General features: G+C 39.7%; 1 protein-coding gene across 1 annotated transcript in view; it reads left to right on the forward strand.

The window, feature by feature from the left end:
• Positions 1 to 24,519, forward strand: part of cacna1db (calcium channel, voltage-dependent, L type, alpha 1D subunit, b) — a gene marked incomplete at both ends in the record, with an annotated part of 70,575 nt that overhangs the window by 12,724 nt on the left and 33,332 nt on the right. The window contains 2 exon segments of the mRNA XM_080495968.1: positions 20,104 to 20,243; positions 21,111 to 21,253. Of these exon segments, the coding sequence (XP_080352094.1) occupies positions 20,104 to 20,243; positions 21,111 to 21,253 (283 nt within the window).

A 24,519-nucleotide genomic window follows, 5' to 3' on the forward strand; every position in this document is an offset into this window, starting at 1 on the left:
TTAAATGAACACATTGTTAAATTGCCAAAGTATCTTGTTCCTTCGGTAATTAAATCATCAAATCCACCAAACAATATTCAGAAAACACAAAAGCTTTGTCACAGGTGCAGTCCACAAACTCCGCTTCGCTGCTCATCCCACAAATGCTTGTTGTAATGACAGTTTAATCAACCAAACACGTAGTTGTCAGACATCCATTTTAAAAGTCATTTGCCAGGAATCTTACACGTCATAAGAGAGTTTGTACAGTTTCTTAACTTGATGTCTGCTTTTTGTACTCTAAGCTGAGGAAGGCTTGCTTGTCTCAAACGTCGGTACAAGACCTCATGAGGTGTTTATTTGGCTGTGTGTTAATGCATGTATGTTGAGCAGTCAGGCAGCAAAAGCGCAGACTGTGCCATTGTGACTTTAGTGCACAGGGACATTCACAGATTGAAACATCTGTCCACACTGTGCTCTGTCTCTGTGTACATTTTGATGTGTGATTGTGCAAATCCACACATCAAAATGGAACAGCTATTCACAAATTTTTTTTTGTGAATAGCTGTTCCTCCCACACACAGGGTCTGCATGTGCTTGTGCATTATGTGACAATCATGCATGCTGTGCGCTCATAGTTTTATACGTTTTTGCGTGTTAGACTGTAGGTTTGAGAACAGAATGTCAGATTACGTCATATACTTTTTTTTCTCTCAGTCAAGGATTAAAGGTTTAGAGAGGAGAGGAAATGAGACTCACTAAGCAGTGCATCAAGCACGTGAGCTTCTGTGTGTGTGTGTGTGTGTGTGTGTGTGTGTGTGTGTGTGTGTGTGTGTGTGTGTGTGTGTGTGTGTGTGTGTGTGTGTGTGTGTGTGTGTGTGTGTGTGTGTGTGTGTGTGTGTGTGTGTGTGTGTGTGTGTGTGTGTGTGTGTGTGTGTGTGTGTGAGCAGTGTTTGTATTGCTGATTACACTTTTTTGATTGAATGTAATTGAAGAATCAGAAACCAATTATATTAATCGAAGGTGTCGGATTTGCTTGTTTGAAAACTTCAGACTTAATAACACCAAATTCACATTTTGAGAAACCTGAATGCCACAATGAACAACTTAAGTCATCTATTCTGTATGACAGTGGAAAATAATATGTACATTTCGATTCGGATTCAGCCTCAGTTCCTGCATTGTTGAGTATTAGCTGTCATTGCCGTCACTATGGCGACCAGCATCCTATTTCTGCAGAAAGAGACCATATCCAGAAAATAAAGCAAGCGTAGCTGAGCATGTTGGAGAATCACAGCATATAAACATATGACTCGAGAGAGAGAGACAGAGAGAGAGAGAGAGAGAAGTGAAGCGAGCAATTGATTGTATTGTGTTCAGACGCAGGCAATGAGTGACCTGGCAAGGCCGACCCTGAGGGCAGAGTTTTGATTCAAACACTCACAATCACACATACAGCGCATACGTCCTCACATACAGCCTCTCCTCCCACTGAGATTGTGTGTGTGTGTGTGTGTGTGTGTGTGTGTGTGTGTGTGTGTGTGTGTGTGTGTGTGTGTGTGTGTGTGTGTGTGTGTGTGTGTGTGTGTGTGTGTGTGTGTGTGTGTGTGTGTGTGTGTGTGTGTGTGTGTGTGTGTGTGTGTGTGTGACTACCTCTCTGTTGACCTGTGATGGACTGGTGACCTGTCTTCACCGTCTTCAGCTCAATAGGCTCCAGTGTGAGCTGGGTTGAGACTGATTGAATCTCTACTGTTACTCTTCTAATGATGGTTTTCCCAACTTTGAGCGATTATTTCAGCTACTCATTTCTGCAGTCAATTGAAATTTTTCATAAAATGCAACGCACCAAATTAAAGGTCATTTGCACAGTGAACATTTTTAGGGCCAATATAGTTAATAAAGTCATTACAGGCCTGAGGAAGGGATGAGTGTATTACAATTATAATATTGGGATACTGATCCACTGACAGGACACAGCGAGGATGGCATCTGTTTATGTAAATAAATGTATGATTTTCTACTTCTAAAATGTGTTTATGATTGCGTCTGTTGTTGTTCTGATGTGAAATATTCCTCAACTAGCTCGCAACAACTTTGATTTGCAGTTTTTATTCCAAGATATTTTCTGTGTTTTACCTCATTTTTTGACAGATCATCTCCAAGATTGCAGTTTTTGTTTTTGTTGAGTCATTTGCTTTAAAGCTCCAACTCCACGTTTTTGTGCTGCATTCAGTAACTCCATTGTGATTGCAAGCAAGCCAGGATCAGCATTTCCAACTGATTGTTCACATTTAAACAAGGCTGAAAGCATGAAAAGCCCTCTTATGAACACTTCTGTTTGTGTGTAATGTTATTCATACTGTCGTTATTAGTAAACCTCTAGCGAAATGCATACAGAGTGAGAGCGTAATCTGTTTGCGTGAACTTGCAATTTAGCAGATTTTTTGCGGGATCTTAGGAAGTCAGGGTCTTTCTTTGCCTTCATTACCTCTGTGATGCCTCTAAAATACATTTTAAGTTAAGCCAAGGTGTGTTTTCAAATGGACAAATGGACCTTGATGAAGGCTTTCCACCTTCCACATTGTTAATCTTTACACATTGTGAGCTTCCTTCTCTGTTCTCATCGTTGTTGTGGCACACAGGAGTAGTTGCTTTCAACATTTGCTTTCAGCACGAGGTTGTGTTTTAATGGCAACATTACAAAGATTGACTTGACGCAAATAAATTTTGTTATTATCTGGCCACTGAGATGCCAATTATGTTTGACCCATTGAGTAAACGATGAAGCGCTGCTGACGTCCAGTTAACCTCCGTGTTTTCTTGTCCATGTTGCTCCGTCCTTTGCACTTGTACCCGTAAAGTCCATGGAACAACAGGCTGTGTTTACTGCGCTGTGATCAGATATCAGGCCATCACACTGCCCACACACTGGCCTTTTCCAGAAAGAAGACATTTCCTTAGATTAGTTTATGTGACCAAGATTTTAAAATACAGTCAAGCTTGGAAGAGAAACAAAATATTCTTTGATCATTAATTTATTAGGTCAAGTTGTATAAATTGTCACCTTTGAATTTGTCTCTTTGAGGTTGAATATTGGTGCTCAGGGACTCGTGGCAGGATGAAAGAGAACCAGACTTATTGTTCTTAAAGCTCCATTTACCCTGTTGGTTCACACCCTGTTAGAGTTTGTGTGTGTGTGTGTGTGTGTGTGTGTGTGTGTGTGTGTGTGTGTGTGTGTGTGTGTGTGTGTGTGTGTGTGTGTGTGTGTGTGTGTGTGTGTGTGTGTGTGTGTGTGTGTGTGTGTGTGTGTGTGTGTGTGTGTGTGTGTGTGTGTGTGTGTGTGTGTGTGTGTGTGTGTGTGTGTGTGTGTGTGTGTGTGTGTGTGCGCGCGCATCTTCTTATAGGGTGCATTGCCAGGCAAAAGCAAAGTGTTGTTACTGGGCTGTAACACCCTGAGCAGGAAGCAGGGTTCATGTGTGAATCTTGTACAAACGTGTTTCATAACCTTTGTGTGTTCAAGAAAGCATTGCAGCATGTACAAGGTTATCTGTCTGAGTGTTTTTCAGTAACCAAGCTCTTCTCGATCTTTTCGATTTGCTGTCAATGGCAAAAGCTTTAGGAATTTTGTTCATTGAAAAAAAACGACAAAGAAATCTGAAGGTGTCCAGTTGTGTATCGTTGTCACTTTTCATTAAATTGTAAAATAATTGATTACAACTCTGCCTGAATGAGTTGGCAGATGGGTGAATTCATATTTTTGCTGCTAAATGGTTTCTAGAATTCTTTGTTTTGTCTGCGTTAAACATTGTACTGTCGAATGTAGAAAGAGACTGAGTCGAAAAGGCAGATCTCACCGTTATCTTAGCGTAAAAAGTATGCCGGTGGTGGTATCACACCTTTATTATGATAAACATCCCATCACTATATTCTTGCTCTCGTCCTTAGAAGCACAGCCATAAGGGCTTCTCTGGACACATGTAGTCACTAGTATAGAAGCCTCCAGATATCTCTGATCATAGAGCTTTATTACAGTGCACTCGCATCATTGTGAGTCATTTCCTTCCTCCTCTTGGCTGTCACTCCTCTTCATCATTTTCCTGTGTTAAATATAGACTCGGTAAGACCATAGCAAGCACCTTCCCAAATATGCTATTAAACTCAACAAAATGGAAAGTCAGAGTGACAATTGCATAATCAGGTTTTTTTTTTAAAAACACCAACAAAAGGTTAAAATAGAGCATTTTATATCATTTTATGGCCATATGGTCCCTTAAGTTTGATCTTACTATCAATCTAAAATATAATGAACCTCCCTTGACTTGTGTGTGCTTGTCTGAGTGTTAGACAAGTGTTTGTGTATTTTAAAAAGAGCCCATGGGCTTTACAGGTTTTTCAGACCGTAGGACGAGGAGATGCCCAGATGTCAGGAGGCCTGTTAAACTGACTGCTTAGCACCCAAAGGCCCCGGGGTGGGCACATACGCTGCGGGGAATATGAGCCACTAACACACGTTCTCTCTTTCTCCTGCACACAAAACATGCATGGCAGATTTAAATCTTTGCTCTACAACACACTTTTTTTTTTTGAGTCGCAGAGCACACTTAATGAATGCACCGTTAAGCCGTGCACACCAGACGAAACACAGTGTTCTGCTTGACTTGACCCAAATATCTGTGTGCTGAGCGTAAGCTCTTTGAACTTGATTTTAATGTAAAGTCAAAATCAAGTAATAATTAATTGATTTTGTCCACATCCATTGAAAATTAAATCCACACTCTACATGGATTAAAACTGCACAGCGTCATGGATGCACATTTGATGGCATCCTTGCACCAAATAAATCATGATCTCAACTTAATTATTACAGTTGTGATGAATTTTTCTCACACGTCTTCTTCGGAAATAGTAGCACTATGACTTTTTTTTTTCTTGCAGATTTTTCAAATCAAAACTTATCTATTCAAATAAGTGATGGAAGTGGCAGTGGATTGAATGACCAGGAAATGTGATGAAGAGATTATCTATTACAGCTAAGCAGGTTTATGGCTGTTGGGGATAAATGAGAACTTAAATCTAGTGTGTTCACCAGTTTTCTTCCTTTATTTAGCAACATGTTTTCACTTTGCGGGCATTGAACCACCTCTGACCTGCGACATGCTTGTTTGACTGAACACCTCGACTCTACATCTCTGAAAATACTTTTCTGCTGTATCACACTGCCTGAATACAACTCTGATTATTTTCACAAGCTTTGTGTTGGCCTTGACACAAACAGAAGGGAGTAAAATAGTAACTCTGACATCTTATTACATTCTAAAATATTGCAGCCTCACTTCAGCCTCAGAAACAAGACAAACATGCTGGATGTGGTCCAAAGACATATGACTGATCCTGTCAAATTTGTTTGCAAACTGATGACTTCAGCAAACACTTGCTGGATGTTGTTAAGAAGCCTGAATGGCTTGTTCAAATTTTGAAAAGTTGCTTCTCACATGGTTTTGATGGCAGTGAGGACGGCTAGTAAATATATGAGGATACACAAGTGTTTACCATCACTGATTTGCAGCTGTTCAATTTCCTGTGTTTTTTTGGAAAATCATCTTTATTTTAGAAATAAGATCATGTGTTTGTCATAAAGATTTGGTCTTCAAAACGATTTTCCACAAATGACTTCAATTAGGCTCTTTTTACTCAAAAAAGTTCTTAAAATGTAGCTCCTGTTGATAGAATAATGCAGTTAACAGTGATAATCAGCTTGAAACACTCAAACACAGTCACCTTTGGTTGCTTTTTGAATGAACAAACTAAATGTCTTTCCACCATGCCTGATCTCCATTTCTCAACTTCCTTGCATGTGCTTTGCATAAATGCAAGATAACTCACTGGGTGTTAATACTCATCGGGTTCCTCCTTTACCTCATTACACACACAGTACGGCCTGCTGCCGTGACAACTGTGACCATGGAGATTTGTGGAAGATGTAAAGAGGAGGAAGAGGAGGAGGAACTTGAGAAAAGAGCAGAGGGGACAGGAAAGTGGTTGAGGGAAGGTGAAGTGTGAACAAAAGAGGGGAGAGGGGAGGAGAGGGCGGCGAGGTCAAGGAGGAGTTAATGAGAACAAGACAAAATGGCCAAGGTGGAGAGGAGAAGATTGTAGACGATACTGAGAGGAGAAGGGATAATCAAACGAGGGTAATAGGAGGAAGAACATGAGTAGAGGAAATAGATGAAATCAGAACAGGAGCAAGATGGGCGGGGGGATAAAGAACAGCAATAGAGAAGCATGGGTTTCTCTTAAATGTATTGACTGAGGCCTGGTATTTACTAACCTTACCTACTCCACCGATTATGAAGTTAAAGCTGCTTCGACAAGAGACGAAATAGTTCGAGTCTGTGTGCACATTTGTCATATCACCATTGGAGAGTCAGATCATACATACATGTGGCTGTTCACGTGTTATAGTGAGATGGATCTCTGATGCTGCTGCAGCCGTCTTAACTTTGGATTATACTTAGCATTTGGCGGCCATCCAGTGACGGCACTGGCTGTTTTGACTGCGATGATGGCCATGCTCACTCTTTTGACATCTGGATTATGAATATCCACGTCTAAAAATAGATTTCAGCTCCAATTGTATGAGCTTGATTGTAAAACTACTGGTAGAAAGGACAGGACGCCATTAGGACCAATACTGGAGAATGTTTATGGTTTAGTGTACCTTCTTAATATTTAACTATTTTCAAACGGAATTAGGAATCTCTTAAAGGCTCAATAACAATTCCTTTGGAAAATATTTTTCACATTTTCTCTTTGGAAAAGAGAAGAAGCTCTTTCAGCTTAAAGAAGCTTTAAAGCTGTTTGAACATTATTGTAACAATGTACAATCACGTGAAGACGACTTTTAATCTAATTGAAAGAAGTTATTATATCATGGGGACACGTGACACTTTTGTAGACCAGGGTATTTTCATAAACACAGGTTATATCATCAGTTTATCATATATATGTACAAAATTATAAATGTGCTGAAACGAGTCAAATCATAAATACATGTTATCTTCTCTTTGGAGCAAGTTAGGATTTCAAGAGAAGGTTATATGATCAAATAAACTATCTAATAAAATTATCTTACAGAACATGTGAAAACATGCAAATATTTTTTTTACGTTTTCTTACACAAGTTACAAAATTGTTGCTACCAAAGCGTATACTTTATCACTAGTTATAATGTTACAAAAACAGGTTTTTCTCTGACAGAAACATGTTGTAATCGTGAATAAGTGATAATATCATGTGAACGAGAATATATATTTTTTGATAATAAATTGTATTCCTGTAGAAACATGCTACAATCTTGTGACAGCAGCTTATAATCTCATGGGAAGAAGTTAAACTGAACATTATAACAATGAGCAAACAAACTATTATCTCACAGGCACATGTTGCCATCTCATTGGATTATGAAATACATTATTTAAACAAGCTATAATTTCCTGGTAATCAGTTATAGTATTGTGGTAACAAGTTGTACTTAACCTGTTTATTCCTAGTTTGTGATTATGATTTCTTTGGAAAGTGTTTCTGAATTCAGTCATGAGATAGCAAACGGGGTAAAGTTACACAGTGGGATTACCCGGACCTGAGATGCAGTGTCAAACATTACTGCAGACTTCCTGTGAGCTGTGTCACCTGCATCAGTTGATGGAGGAAAGATGATGGGGCCAGTTTTTCCTCTTCTACTCATGCTGCCAGCTCTTGTTGGAACGGTTTTCCAATCGGAAAGTGCCCCAGTACACAAAGCAAAGGTGTATAAATTCTTGGTGGACAGTTTGTTATGGGAGAGCTCTCCTGGCCTGCACAGAGCTGTGACTTCAGCCAACGCCAACGTCTGTCCTCCTCACTAATGCACTTTCTTGAATCACCAAAGATTTCTGATGAGGAAGAAGCAATGAGATAACCATAGATGGATTGAGAAATTAAGAATCATGCTCCTTTTTAATGTTGTATCAGCATTTTGCTGTAAAATCCCCAATTTCCCCCCCCTGATTTAGTTGAAATTATTAGTTTCAATTAAAGATCCAACACTGTCATTCTGAAGCACTTCTATTCAGCCTCGCCTTGGTTGAACTTCTCCTGAATTGACCTTTCCTGACTCTTGCTCGTCTTCTTAATGGATTAACCTCAGCCACAAGTCCCTGCGTAATGTAGGCTAAGTTGACCGAGTTGGTGTTATCACAGGTGGCAATACAATAAACCTGACGGCAAATTCCACTGATCAAAAACAAAATATACTCCAGGACATATCGTCTGAGTCACATGGTGTTGTGAAGTTCACCCTTTTGCCTCATAGCAGGAGTTTTCAAGGGTGAATACCGCGCTTTAGGACCTTTCCAATGCGTAGGGGGGTTTTCTTCCAGGAAGTCTGGCTTCCTCCCACAGTCCGACAGCATGCATTTGAGGTTGGTTAATGACTCTACATCGGTTGGTGATGTGCAAGTGAGTGTGTGTGTGGTTGTCTGCCTGTCTATGTTTGCCCTTTGATGGACTGGTGGTCCATCCAGTGTGTCCGGCCTTCATCAGTAAACATGTTGGATAAAACCATTAAAAAGATGGATAGATTGATATTCAATACTTCCTATTCGCACTCAGAATGGCCATCAGACCTGGTTTCTCCATTAAATTATTTGCAGGCAGAAGTCTTCACATCTTTTGTCATCCGAACCTGACGTGATACTACATGACGGACCTCTATTTGTGGACATCTGTGGGAGATGACCAAAGGAAAGAAAGAGAAACGGAGAGAAAAAAAGAAAGAAAGACAGCCAGAGGAGGAGGAACATTAAAGTGGGAGAGACATGAGGGATGGGAAAGCGCTGCAGAGGGGAGGTGGGAGGTTGACACTATAAATCACATCTGTGTGTTTCGGTTCAACTCTTGTACAGGACAAAGCAGGGTTTTTGACAAGCTTCCAAGCTTCCTTTTCTGCTAATGTTTAGCAAAAGGTTACAGAGAGAGGGTGACAACTTTATTGTGCTCTTATTTGACATATAGGTTAAACCCAAAAGAACACTACCGTGGACAGGCAACGTCCCTGCCAGTCTCTATCAAAGCCTTTGCTAAAAACAAAACAAAACACAATACTATTAGTTTTTAAAGAACATGTATGCAAGTAAATAACTAAAAATCTAGGCTGTGCAACCTCAATCTACCACAGAAAGACAGAAGAAATGAACATAATGGTCCATTCGAGCATCCAATCCACAAGCCACTCAAGTTTGCTTATGAATATAACATGCAGAGAGAAAGATGGACATCTGCATAACAGTGTAAAGTCTTTGCATGTTTTTTGCATGTGAATACCATCTTACTTACCACCTTTCTTTTCTTTTTTTTTTTTTTCAAAGAAAACCTTAAAAAGCATCAGTTCAGATTGGAGAAATAAACGTTTTCTAAAACGATCAAGAGGAAGATTCTGTGCTCAAGAAAAAAACACTCATCTTTTCATAAGAGACCAAATGTGATATCAGGGCTGTGTTCTGAAGCAATGAGCATTGCATGCTCAGCCTTTCTGACCCTCATTAATCTCATTAAGACCAAAGAGTGCTCTGGCTAATAGGAGCTGATGAGCCTGCGTCTGGCTGGTTGGACAATTCACCCACATGCACATGGTTACGCACACGCACGCGCACCATGCACATTAACACACTGACAGAATCATGTTAAAATACTTTTGCTCTTTGTGCTCATCTAAGAGTATACACAGACATCCGCAAAAAAATTCCAGAGCATAAACACTCTCATAAAGTTTGTCCGCAGAGGTGACACTGCATTTGCCAAAGAATGTTTGGCATGCCTGTGTTGGAGCCGACGCTACATGTTTCTCAGAAACATCGAGGCATCGCTGGCAAATGTCAAAACCAAGCGTGGATAGTTTTCTCTTCTTTAAGGAGTCTTGCCCACCCATCAAACTTGGGACTGTGATATATTTAGCCATGTTTACTCAACAAAAATAACTGGAGTTCTCTCAGCATGGCTTATATCAAGTTTTATAGTTCATGCTTTTGTTTTTTTTTCCCTAGAAGTGCAGTATAGAGTGTAAATACATATAGATTCAATCAGTTCAGTTCAATCACAATTCAGAGGTCTGAGAGCTGAATGAGGTCGACAAATATCAAAGATCAGAGTTCAACCTTCTTCATATTCGTGTAGATTCTCGTATGCTGCAGATCTGTGCTATAGGAGGTCCTACTTTAAATTCCTGACAGTTATAATGCGATCCACAGCTTCTTGTTTGATTTACCAAACAATCAATAAACATGTACTTATATCATCATTTTATTACATCAAGTTCCAGTAAGTCTGTCTGATTCAGATTGATATCAACACAGCTCCGGCTCACAGACTGCATTAGAGGAAACCACATCACCTGCTGGGTGGGGCGAGAGGGACGACCAGAAACACAGAGGAGCCCAGGCCACATGGCATTGAATGTTATGTCAGCTCATGTTATCCTCACTGAGGGAAGTGACATCGACTGTGTGTGTTGTGTGTGTGTGTGTGTGTGTGTGTGTGTGTGTGTGTGTGTGTGTGTGTGTGTGTGTGTGTGTGTGTGTGTGTGTGTGTGTGTGTGTGTGTGTGTGTGTGTGTGTGTGTGTGTGTGTGTGTGTGTGTGTGTGTGTGTGTGTGTGTGTGTGTGGCTCCCAGCTGATTTGTTAGACAGGTCAGGCTTGATGATGGTACTCGGCCATCCTCTCTTTCTGATCAATGTAAGCGCACACAAACAAATAAAACAATAGTAATGTGCTGTAATTGTAACTGCAGAAAATTTTTAAATACTTTTTCTCTGAATCACTTCTTAAGTTGATTATTGTTAACCTTTAATGCAACAATAGTCTCCATTCAGCTTTGTTTTACACAGATGTTACATCATAAATTCTCTCTCCTTTAAAGCCAGATTGACTCCATTATGTTGTTTGTAGGTTTGTTGCTCATTTTTGTTAAGCGATTACACAGTTAACACCTCCATCCCCTCTCACCTTCAGTCATTCATTCTCACATTACTGTATCTCCTGATAGCTCAGTTTTGCCACAGTATTTGCAGCTTCTGGTAATTATTTGGCTGAATTTATTTTGCTCCACATTTCTCTTCGGGCCGCACCGTGGTGAGCACTTGAATCTCCCAGCAAGAATATCCACAGTGTTGGCCATTTCATCGTGGCGTGTGCATGTTGCCCCTTGAGGTGTATTGGTGATTCTCAATTGTCTGTCGGTGTGAAAGTGAGTGAGTGAGACCATCTATCTCTCTGTGATGGTGACCTATGGCTATAAGGGTGTACAGTCCCTTTGTTTGTTGTCAGCCTGGATCAGCTCCTGCTCCACACCCCCATTAATCAGATAAAATGGTATAAAAGATGAATAGATGTATGTATGAATGTTTATGTAGAGGTAGTTCAAACACTGAGATTCTTCTTTATTTATTTTTAAATTAAGATAACAGTTTGAATGAACAGTCCCAAATAACGCTGATTCACTAGTGAGGAGAGTTCAAACTGAATAGTTGTTTGGTTATTTTTGTAAAAAAATAAAATAGAGTGACACATGGTAGCGCTTTCCTCCTTATTCAGTATATTGTAGAACCACCTTTACACCGCGACAAATACTCAGTGGGTAGATTCGGTGGATAATACACTGTGAAGTGTTTGAGCCAGAACTGATGAACTCCTCTGGGACTCTTTGTTGCCGCTGCTCCATTTTCCCTTTTCTGTTGTGCGAGGAGGCCCAGGTGGCTGATGAGTACTCTCACTCGTCTCCTTCCTGTGAAGTGATGCACTGTTGTTCACTTCTTCCCTTCATTTTCCGCAGTTTCCTTTGAACTGAAAGCATTTTTTTTTTTTTTTGTAGTTGCTCACAACAGCTTAGACTCTCACTTAACATGATTGAACACCACGCACAGGACAGTTCACGGGGGACAACAGGACAATCACACGGCAGCTGTCTGCTCTCGTCTCGTCACACCTGTGTCTCATTCTTCTCTCATCCAATCAGTGTGGTCTTATTACCTCGCCTCATGTTGATTAACCCCAGACCTGATTGTGCCAGACGTGTTCCCTCGCTTCTCTCCCCGTGCATTGTCAGTCTGTGTTGGTTTATTTGTGATGTTGCACGTCGTGACACCTGCTTGTTTACAGCCTCCCCGTTTCCTCTGGTTTCTGCCTTATTGGTTGCTCTTTTGATTAGTTTGCAGTCTGCTGATTTCTTGTTGCAGTGGATGTCACAATGGCAAAGAGTATAGGCCTGATTTACCTTAGAGGCGCACTAAATTACTTTTGTTTTGTACGTGTTTTGTAGGTGATCAACAAAGAATGTCACCATAATTGACATCGTGTGAAAACAGGAGGTTTGCTTGTGTACGCTGTGGTGTGACTGGAGGAAGTGCTGAGCGCCTCAAGCACAAATTCAGATGCGATACCATGGAGCTGTTGATGGAGGGAGTTAACATATGCAAAGTTATGTCAAATGAGAATTAGAAGATATTAAACTAAAAAAAAAAAACCCAACATCATCAAAAAACAAGATGTTGATGATTGTCTCAAAGTCAAACTTTTGTGAGAAAAAAACCCCAAAAGCAGCAGAAGTGTTTATGAAAGACTTTAAGAATGGGTTAAACACACACAAAATAATCTTGTAATGGAGTCGGCATATAAAAGTCGTGGGGAACTGGAAATGCATCTCACCACAATATCAGCAGCGTCTCTGAAGACTGAGCCAATTTGCAGCTTCTTATCAAACATGGTAAATACGTACATTTGCAATCATAAATGATGTAAACGTCAGACATCCATTACATGTTAGAGAATTGTTGGGAGTGAAAACTCATCCTAGACCTGGCAGATATTCCCAATAGTCCATATTCAGGAAGGCAAAAGATTTCGTTTTTTTCATCAATTTTGCACATCATTCAGTAGATCGGCTTCAACGTGTTTTGGGAGCTGGTGGAGGTCAGGGACCCGCAGTAGTTACCTCTTGGCAGTATGATTGAAACGTATAACCTTCAGATCCTAAGTCTGCTTCACGAGGCCACCGTTGTTTGCAATATCAAGTTTTTACACACGCAACCCTTGAGTAGATCAGGCCTGCAACTATGCGCTTAACTAAGTAAACATGACTTTTAGACATTTCATACCAACGTGAGAACACCCTCCCCTATATGCTGCAGTGGCAGCATCATATTGGGCTCCTTTGCTGCCTTGCTCAAAGGGCAAAGAAATTTACTAGCTTATGAAATTATTGTGCAGGGTAAGAGAATAGCTTTATTAAACACAAAGCACATTACTTGGAGCATGCCTGTCTAAATCAGGACATGGATTTAATTGAGGTGATCAAGATTTAGCTTGGACAGCCCCTCACAGGAGATATCCTCAAGAAACTGACTGAGATGAAGCAGTTCTGTGAGACTTACTGGTCATAGATGCCTCCTGGAGATTGTGCTTCTCTGAGAAGACGCTACAACAGCTTCCAAATCGAGGTTACTGCTGCTAAAGAAGGTTTAAACAGTTCAAATATTTAGCTTCTTCCTCCAACAGTACTATAAATCCATAATGTCTGTTTAATAATGACATGACATAACGATAGTGTGAAGATTGGCTTTGTGGATGAGGTCAATCACATGAATAAAAATGATTGTCTTTATGATGGAGCAGAGAGCGTTTGACTGTACTTACCAACCAATCTGACTGATACTGCAGTGTTGGAGGTCAGGAAGAGTAAAACTCCTCTCATATAATTAATTAGGTGGTCATGTGTACTTGGAGGGCGCAAAAAAAATTACTTGCAAGTATAACTGCAAGGATTCACACAACATAATGTGACACTTGCAAAGTACAGCCAACTCACCACTGATGTGACCAGTGTCTTGTACTGGAGAGCAAAATATGACATTTGAGTAGTTAAACAGTTCAGTCACTGAATGTATGGATCCAGTAATTAACAGAGGCGGCAAGTAACAAAATATCTGTTGTATTTGTCTTCCTTATATTCTTCAAAGTGGCTTATTACTTGTTTTTGCATCTGCAGAGTATAATTCTGGGTTATAGTGAATGGAGCACAGCAGCTGACAGTCACATTTATCCACACTGAAGCAATACATACATACATACATACATACATACATACACCACAAGAAAAAGGTTGATGACGCCTTAGAAGAACAACACGTGTCAATATATTTATTAACTTATACTTTTATACGCTACTTTTTAGTTTTAATTGAATAAAAAAGACAAATCAGTGCATTAATTTTGACAAAAGTCTAATAACCCTTGTTATTAGTCATGTTGGGGTACTTCTACTTCAGTTATAAATGTAACTACGTCTACTAAATAGATAAAGGTATTGCCTGGTATTTTCATTTACAAACTTTATTAAAATATTAACGAAAAATTATTGTTTCTTGCTCAGGCTAAAACATACATAATAACTGCTTAACCTGAGATATTGTGAAAGTTTGAAAGTTTGTTGATCACCTGTCTTCCCCGTGCAGGGATTTTATGATTGGGTTCAGATAGGGATTATTACTTATCTCACACATTGTATTTGTTTTCTTTAACCTTAAATTACATTTGCAGATATCTGTTTTTCCTTTGTAGTGTTTAAATTCTACCTCATTTCACGTCTCTGTTATTTCTGTGTTTTGTAATTTCTCAGATTTTCAAAAAATGGGCATTCCTTGAAAACAATTAATCTCTACATTCCGTATTTAGATGATAAATATGTTTTTTCTCATTGCCAAAAAGATTGTCCTCAAAAACACCCTCCGTTGACTGTGGTTTTTTTTCTCTCAAAGCGACATTTACTGACCCCATTTTGTGAATGCCTGAAAACTAAATGATGCGCCACTGGGCCAATCACTGATTTGTGTGTGTGTGTGTATGTGTGTGTGACACCTTTTATCTCAGCTGTGGGATTTCTTCCACATGACAGGTTCAGACAGAGACTCTCTCCTAAAGCGCTCACTCCTTCCTGCTTGTTACGCAGGCAGTTAGTTACACATGGGAACCTCCTCTTACACGCTGTATTTTCTCATCCAATTCATGCTTAGTTATTACTTTTCGGTTGTTTTAATTGTTGAATTAAAACCTCCTGATTCATAGTGGCTGTGCATCAAACTGTACCAGTTTTTGAACGTGTGGAAAACGCCGGATTGTGTTTGAACACTCTACACTGAACTTTAGACGGACTGTTCACATGCAGAGCAGAGGTTTTTGCATTTTAAGATAAAATATAAACTGGATTAAATCAAATGACGACTATTGTAGGAGGGGAACTCACTCATGCAGCACAGTGTTACATTGAGTCATCATGTGCTCATACACAACATGCGCACACAAAAATAGATGGTGTTTTGTTCTTGCTTTTTAAAACCGCACATTAGTAATGGGGGCTATCCCTGCATGGCCTCATTCCACCTCGCGAGCTCACATCACCAGATGTAAGAAACAGGAAGCTTCTTGATTTGTGGATGTTTTCAAGTAGGGAAGGATCCGCCACCTTCAGGTTCATAACTCTCAGGGCGGCAGCGAGGATTCCACATTTCACATTCAAGAGGTTGCATTCATAGCGACATGTGAGCATGAACAAGGTCTTATTGTTGATGTCATAGCAGGTCGTTTATGACGAGTTCAAGGACTTGTACCTCTACTTCAGTGTGGCATGTACATATGAAGTTATGTTGTTCTTTCCGAGAAAGCCATAAACCGGTGCTGAAATATCGTTGTAACTAATGTGAACAATTGAAGTGAATATGTTGAACCCTGTTGATTGAGACGTGTTTAAGGAGACGGCACAGAGATTTAACATAATCAGTATTTTACAAAGAGTCAAGAGTGATTCAGCAACTTTTTTGTGTGATAGTGGAGGAGATCTCAGTGTTTCCAGGGCAGCTATCGAAGGACATGGTTAAAAACACGAGCACGTCCAGCGGAGCTGCCACTCACTCTGATGTCTGAGTGCAGGAGAGGTCCATCAGTCATCTCTTGTAATGCTCAATCGATGTTTTCTAGCTGGTCTATCCTTGGCTTCGCAATCACGGAGTCCACATGGAGCAAAACATTTGAAATCCTTTCATTTTTAACAACACAACTCAAGCTGAGTGTCTTTAACCCTGAGCTGCCTTGACTCCTCTCGACTGAAAACATGGCCGCGCGAAACTGAAGTACCTCATCCAGGACATTTGGTTCAGCCTCTGCACAGAAACTGACAGCTCTTTTGGCTTTATTGCAACTCACCCAAATTTCTTGTCCAGCTCCCAAAAGCAGGGATTGTGAAGCTTACAGGATGTAGCGCTCCTCCTTAAATCAATTAATCTGCTTCACTTTGAGTGACCGAGCCTCTGTTGTGCTGAGCTCTGTGGAGAGGAAATGTATCTTAGAGTGATGAAACAGCAGAGTATTTATGGTGTTCCTGGAATTTCACAATCGTTTCTAAGGAGATTTAAGTTTGGGAGTCAACATCATCTGTCTACGGTTTAATTTTTTGTTGCTTTTGTTTTGTTTTGTTTTTTACTCAAACCACCAACTCCTTGTGCAGACACTGTTGGCGGAATTTAATTTAAACATTTTAAAGTGATTATAAATTCCTAAATATAATGGGAAGTAGTTTGTTGGAATTTGAACCAGCAAGCCGTACCGGAGTCAGTTGTCTTGAGTATCCCTCACTCTTTGGGTCTCTTATCTCTTCCCACACATGAAACAAGGCTGGTTTCCATGGCAACACTCTCCCTACTACGGGCACAGAAGGAGTGATATTCAGTCAGCTTGGACACAGGAAGCCTGAACGTGGGGGGGTGGGGGACGCCATCATTCTCAGAAAAAAAAGTTTACATAATGCCGCACCGAACTAAACACAGTTCTGTCCTGGTCTTCAGCTTAACAGGTTTTTCCTCTCAGGTTTGACTGATGAAAAGGTGAACGAGAGAAGAGGATTAATAAAATGTTGTTGACCCCCCCTCCCCCCGGTCATTCTCTCTGGTGATGGTCAACATTGTTCTTGTTCCTCTGTGTTGCTTTACTTTCTCTCTGGGAACCCCCCTCCCCCCCAACACATGTGAAAGAATAAAATGGATTAAATATTGTTTATGTAACGCCATGTCGTATGTATTATAGCGATGACGAGGTATGCAACAGGGCAAGGGTCAAAGTCTATTACTTTTCTGCCTGAATGTATTAAATCCACTCCTATACGCTGCAGGGAAATGAGGACGTTACATGAGCAAAATGTGTCTATTCCTCATATCATCCATGACCCTGAACTATTTCATCCTTTAGGTGTCTTGGAGTCAACATGGATGACCAATATTCATATAGAATGTAAAAGAAATGCAGCGTATACAAATACAACTTTGAACATTTGACGCATGCTTTGCTCATGAAATGACTGTTTTGATTAAATTGGGTTAATTGACTTGGAAACGCATTGACATTTATGTGGAGATAAAGCTGCCATGAAAAAAGTTCGCTCCTTACAGCTGCTTCACAATATAAGCCAGGATTCAGGGCCGTCAATGTAAAGCCTGTCAATGGAAGCAGTTGTAGTAAATGTGTTTGTGGAATTGCACACATACATCGACTTTTTTTTTTTTTTTTTTAAGATGCTGCCTGCTGCTCTTGCGAGTGCATCTTTGTTTTTCTCCATGATTGAACACTTCAGAGATTTGTTTACAACAATACATTTTGACTTGGGTATTTGTCTTCCATTTGTCTATGTCTTTGTGTAAAATATATAATGTGTAAAGATCACATCCTATTCGAGCAAACACATGTCTCAAAGTCATGCTGCCAGGGTGAGTTTGTAAAAACATGCTTAATGCAACATGTCACTGTATTTTGAACCGGACGTTTTCATTAAGATTGGAATTGTGTTGTTATCATCATCATCATCTTCATTTTCAGTAATAGTTATTTGTGTAAATATAGACATTTTTGTCACATGAACTCAGTACCACAACAAAGAAAAAGAAAAATCAAAGTTTAAATTTAAAGGTTATTATGGCACTATTTGACCAGTCTGACCCACTCAAGATCTATATGTGGCCCAATCACTCTTCTAACATGTCTTCACCTATAAGTCCTCTTTCAGACTTGTGACTAAAATCAGCCACCACAAATTAAATATGGGAACAGATTTATGTAAAGTGAAAAAACATAAACACACGGCTGTCCTCCAAAAGTGTATATTCTCAAACTGTACAAACCTGTTTAATGTCCCCAAAGAACAAGCGGTTCGACATGCTATTTCCTGGCAAAATGATTATTATTATTAGTATTGTTCACTGAGCAGGAGAGCAGACGTTCAGACTTCTGCAACCAGCAGAGGGGACAGACTAAGAATGTGGTAAACGATGGAGGCAGGCGTGTTTCCATGTGGGCTCTTATCAGTGAGAAACAGCTCTGATTCATGGCGCTTGTTGACCTTAGCAGGTCATCGCCCAGCCACTGTCGTCACACACCACTCACTTTACACCAGATAACCATCACAACCATGGACACACAATGATTTACTGAGTTCAGTTGTTCAGCAGTGTGGACACATGCCAAAGCAGTGATTTTGTTTTAAAGATGACATTCGTTCAAAAACAGTCCGGAAAGAATGAAAATCACAAGAGGTCCTTTTTGGTACAACTTTCTATACAACGTTCTATACTTTATATCACAGAACCAGGCTGTTCTGTAATTGCTCAGTGAAGCTGTTCGTCTGGTTGGCCTGCTGCCTTTCCAAGCGTGGTTAGAGATTGTGTACCAATGAAGGTTTATCTGCGTGTGTGTGGGTGTGAAGTCTGTAAGTGTGCGTCGCTGGTATCGCCGGTGTCTTTCACTGTGCGCCGTCCAAGTGCGCTTTGTGGTGTTCCTGTCCTCTAAATGGACAAGAGAAGCGCTTAGCGTGATGGGCTCTGAAACCTGTCGACTCACTAACCTTTCACTTCATGAATTGGAGACTCGGAGAGAGGGCGTGAGACGTATAAAGGCTGGTGTGTGGGAGAGAGAGAAGTGAGATATGTAGGAGAGTCAAAGAAAGCTCGAAATAAGAAAAAAAAAAGACGTGGAATAATGTGTAGGCACAATAAATAGAAGGAAAAGCCTAATATCAGGGACATGTTTGCATTACCAGCTATTTAGTTGCCATAGAAACATGCTGGTGATACAGCGGGACACAGAGTATGACTCAAGAGTTTTCATCTGTGGGATGACGTGTCCTTTAATCTTTTTTTTTTTTAAATGCTTTTGGATATTAGTGTCAGTACCATTACTATATTAATACTATGACTTTTATATTATTTTTTTTTGTAAGCAGTGACAATCTGAATGATGAAAGCGAGATGAAAAGCCTTGCCTCCTCTGCTGTGTTTATGAGGGTCACCTGAATGTCTCATTACGTGGCCCAGTGAGTGTTTTCCACCCACAGTCATGTCTTCTCGTATAAAGCCAGTTTGATTGGCGGCCATGATGGTTTTAGGTTTGTCGGAAGATTTAAATATGTGTTTTTCTTTGAAAATGTCAGTATAACAACAAAACATTTTCAAAGTGTGGGAGGAGGAGAGGCAAACATTTGATTGTACAAATGTGTTCCTCACAAAATATATTATAGTTTTCTCTTCCACTTAAGGTATCTATCTGTTCAGCCTGATTGCTTCTTAAAACATTTCCAAAGACTGAGCTAATATAAGTATCTTTTTATATTAATTTAAAAAGGCCTGCATTAAATCTGTTTAGATTCCTCTTTCCAGCATTTTTTTTATTTGTCTGTTCCTTTATAAGGATCAGTCACCCTTGTTGGTGTCAGAATGTGAATCCTTGTAAGGGAGAGATTTAGAATCGGGTATTTTTTCCCCCCGCCTGCTCATGAAATTGATTTTGTTCCTTTGAGATATATTTTAGTTCAATGGCCACGTTTGATCTCAAAGATATTTCATATATTTTCTATCAGTATTAGATGGATACTGGAACATTTCTAGAATTGTGTGTTATGTTTTTTTTTTTATTGTTGTTTTTAAAGTCATAACCCTACTAAACTTTGTTTTGTTGTTGTTGTTCTTCTCTCTCTCTCTCTATCTCTCTCTCTCTCTTTGTGTAGGAAACAGTAGAATATGCCTTCCTCATCATTTTCACGATAGAGACGTTTCTGAAGATTATTGCCTACGGCCTGGTCATGCACCAAAACTCTTATGTCAGAAATGGCTGGAACATGCTGGACTTTGTCATTGTCATAGTGGGGTGAGTTTACAATAAATGATATGTTCTGTTAATGACTAATAATGATAATATGCTCATATGAATAATTTTTAATGTTTTCAATAATGACATTTTATCAAGCTGTGGAGGGAAATTATTATTACCTCGGCCATCATTTATAAAACTCTCAGTACAGAATGGATCATGTCCAGGAGACACGTGACAATCATGGATAGATATGCAAATGTATACACAACAAACACACACACGCACACACATATATATATATATACATACACACATGGTTTTGCACAGTGGACCACCTGGCCTCTGCAGAGGAGTGAAAACATAAAGGTAAATATGCATGGACCCATAGGACACACTGAAAGAGTACACCGCTGTGCATGTATGCATGCATGAACACACACACACACACACACACACACACACACACACACACACACACACACACACACACACACACACACACACACACACACACACAGACAGGTGGTTTAATCTGTTTTTCTGTCATAACATTACCATAACTTCTCTCTCTCTCTCGCTCTCTCTCTCTCGCCCTCTCTCTCTCCCTCTCTCCCTCTCCCTCTCCCTCTCTCTCCCTCTCTCCCTCTCTCCCTCTCTCCCTCTCTCTCTCTCCCTCTCTCTCCCTCTCTCCCTCTCTCCCTCTCTCTCTCTCCCTCTCTCTCCCTCTCTCCCTCTCCCTCTCTCCCTCTACCTCTCCCTCTCTCCCCCTCTCTCTCCCTCTCTCCCCCTCTCTCTCCCTCTCTCCCCCTCTCTCTCCCTCTCTCTCCTCTCTCCCCCTCTCTCTCTCTCTCTCTCTCTCTCTCTCTCCCCCTCTCTCTCTCTCTCTCTCTCTCACTCTCTGCCTCCACTGCTGCTCTCCAGGCTGTTCAGTGTGGTTCTGGAGATGATAACCAAAGACGCTGACTCTGGCGGCCAGTCTGGAGGCAAACCCGGGGCGTTTGACGTCAAGGCCCTCCGAGCCTTTCGTGTGCTCCGTCCCCTTCGCCTTGTCTCTGGAGTTCCCAGTGAGTCAAGCAAAGAATATGTTTTCTAAAACGTAATCAATGTGAAGTAATTCAATCAAGTCATTTGATCTTTCTCGCTTATATCAGTCCTCTAATCAGGTTGATAAATTATGTTTGAGGCCATTAAATTATATACAAAAGGATCTCAAAGAATATACTGTATATAAAAGACTTTTTTTTTTAAAGAAGTGAAACATTTCCATTAATCCTGAGTCTTTTGACATGCGTCTATATATAATCAACAGTATGATAAGTACAAGTTCAGTGAGTGAATTTCCACGCAGCTTTGAGAATGAAGTGACACTTGGAAACAGAAGAAAAAATAACACCTGTGTGGGTGTTTGCACTCCCTTTTGTTATGCAGTTTAATCGGATGTGTGATTTTCATTTCTCGATTTACATATGATCATATATTCATTTAGGAACAAGAGACAGAAAACTCTGGCACAAACAGCATAAAAATAATGACATGAAAATTAAAGAGGAGAAACGTATTCAAAGAATATACAACTCCACCAAATAGCAAAACCCTACAAGTGTTCATGTCCCTCCCAGTTGCCACAGGTGGCCACTTAGTGCCACAAACATAAAACTTCACTACGAATCAAATTGGAGACTCCATTTATTACGAAAATATAGGTTACATATTGTGAGAGTGTATACTTCTAGTGGATGTTCAAGTTGCTGTACTGAACGGAAGTGCTTGAACCACTTTCCATCTGTAATATATCACTATGTATAAAACAGATGGAGGATGAAGTGTCTCGCTGGTAGTTTTAACTGATAAATCTAATATGGGCGGACGAAGCTGTTCCGCTTTGCGATTTAGACGTTTTGCCTCATCGGAACACAGTTTCACTACATTTTGCAAGTCAGTTGAGGGACATCTACTGTAAGAGAAGATGGATAACTATTTGAAGATACTTAATGTGACACTGATTTGTGTGAATAGCACTTCATTGGTGTGATAATGTTATTTTTCTTTACTCCGCCACACAGTCAGAAACTTCATTGCAAAGTCAGTTACTATGACAACTTTAAAATATCCAAGCTCAAAGGCATTTTAGTTCTGGAGAAGTGTTTGTCCTTGAAATGAAATATTTGTTCAGATTCAGGTGAACATACAGTACGTGAAGCTTGTGAATGGGTGAATGGGTGAATGGGTGTTGTCGGCAGTGAAGTAAAATATCTTTTCAGTGTATTGGATTTGAAATGCTTGTAAGCGTCAGTCTTCAGGTGATAAATGTAACCAGAAGTCTGCATATAGTGTGTAGAAAATAAAAATGTGTCTTTGAATAGTCAACTTTATAATATACAATGAAATAATAGAGGCTGCTTCATCATTTTGTGTTTTTACATATATTTGTGAGATTTATTTGTGACATTTAACAGGGAAAGTGGCTTCATGTTGAATCATTTAGCTGTTGGCTCTCCTCTCTGATTTTAACTGGCAGTTATCTATCATGGCAACTGAACTGATGGAACCCTACATCAACTCCTCCCATAAACTAAAAATAGCATTTTGTTCCCCCAGTTTTTTTCTTCCTTTGTTCTACTGGGAAAATCCAATGAACAAACTGAGGCACAGGACCAGCCTGTGTTCTTTTATAACAATAACTTATAGACTGTTTAAGATATGTAGAAATATCAGAAAACCTACCATAAAACAGAGGAATGCAACTTTGTGTTCATATTCATTAGGATAGCTTCCTCCGTTACAGATTTATTTTATGGGCTTTCATTACTCACTGAAGTGATTTGGGACATTTGAGTCACTTACTCCACTACTGTTTTTGCTCCAGCCTCACCTTCCTGACATCACTACACCAAATTCATGTCTCATAAGATCTGGGTTAATGGGAGTTCAAACTCAAGCAGTCGTATTATTAAGGAAGAGCCAGATATAAAAGTTGAAATTACCTTGAAAAATAGAGGCAGAAATACTCGCTCATTTCATGTTTTCATTTAACAAGTATACAACCATAATATTCACATCAATCAATTTAATTCAGCAGTAATAGAGTTAACGCAGAGTTAACTCTCATTTTGTCTTTGTCTTGTCTAGTTTTTTGTATGCTGGTGCTTTAGTGACAATCCAGACAAGTGAATGTTCCTAAAAAAATGAAAAAGTTATATTTCTACTTTTTTTTCTTTCAGATTTTGCGGTGCTTTTAATGCAATGCAGCCTTGTTGTCAGTTAAAACACACAGGTGCAATAATTATTGTTAAAGGTGGCTGCTTCCTATAGAGCTCCTCTCTGTCTGGGTTTTGTGACTGAACCAAATGGGTCAGTGACGGCGTCAACTCAAACTCTTCAATAAGTCATTATTGTACCTACTAATCATTCCTCTCATTAGTTCCAGCTGTGATCTTATTTCTCTAACACATTCTGCCAAAGAGAGACCGAACTAGTTTACAATCTACATATTTTAGTTCTAACTTTTCCACGGCCAGAGAGCTATAATTACAATAATTACCATTGGAAAAAAAACAAAAAAAAAACCCTGCTGCCAGAACGACATCTACTATATGTTCCTTACTGGTTCCTCCAGCTCCTTTTGCACCCAGGAGAGATTGTTTCCCTCACTGTTTCTGTTTTCAGCGCACATTTGACCTCACATCAACATATGCCCTACTGTGTCTGCATCCTTTGAGTTTCCATAGCAACGCTCCATCCTCAGGTCTTAAGGAGGAGAAAAAGTTTTACCGAGCTGGAATGACATTTTCACATCTATTCTAGTTTTCTTGCCTCTGCAGAATGGCATGCACATTTCTTTATTCAGCTGAGATATTTCATATTAATGACTGAAAGTGCACAGGGTGATGTGTGGGCGCTATTCAGAGATATAATAAAGCTTCTGTAGAGACTACGTCAATGTAATAACTATTAGACTGACGAAACTCTTTGAAGGTTGTGTTATTGTGTCTGTGTTTGCCACTCACCATAATGGGGATTCTACATATGGTGTTGTAGAGATTAAACGTCAAGCTCATTTATTAAGCAGATAAATAATTATTTTTTGTCTTAATATGTTTTAAAGCAATTAAAGAATAAATAACAGTTTTATCTTAGTTAAAAAAAAAAGTTTCACTAATTTGAGTTTTTCAAATGAGTGAAATCTCCTGTAACAAAACAATGATAGACATATTGTACATATACAGGGGAATTTGATCTCAAGCAGAGAAGACTAGTAAAAAAAATGACAAAATGTTCAAGCACGAACAAGAAACCACAATATTCCCTTTATCTTTGTGAAAGAAGTACA

Source organism: Blennius ocellaris (assembly GCF_963422515.1).
Source record: "Blennius ocellaris genome assembly, chromosome: 5".
Lineage (NCBI taxonomy): Eukaryota > Metazoa > Chordata > Actinopteri > Blenniiformes > Blenniidae > Blennius > Blennius ocellaris.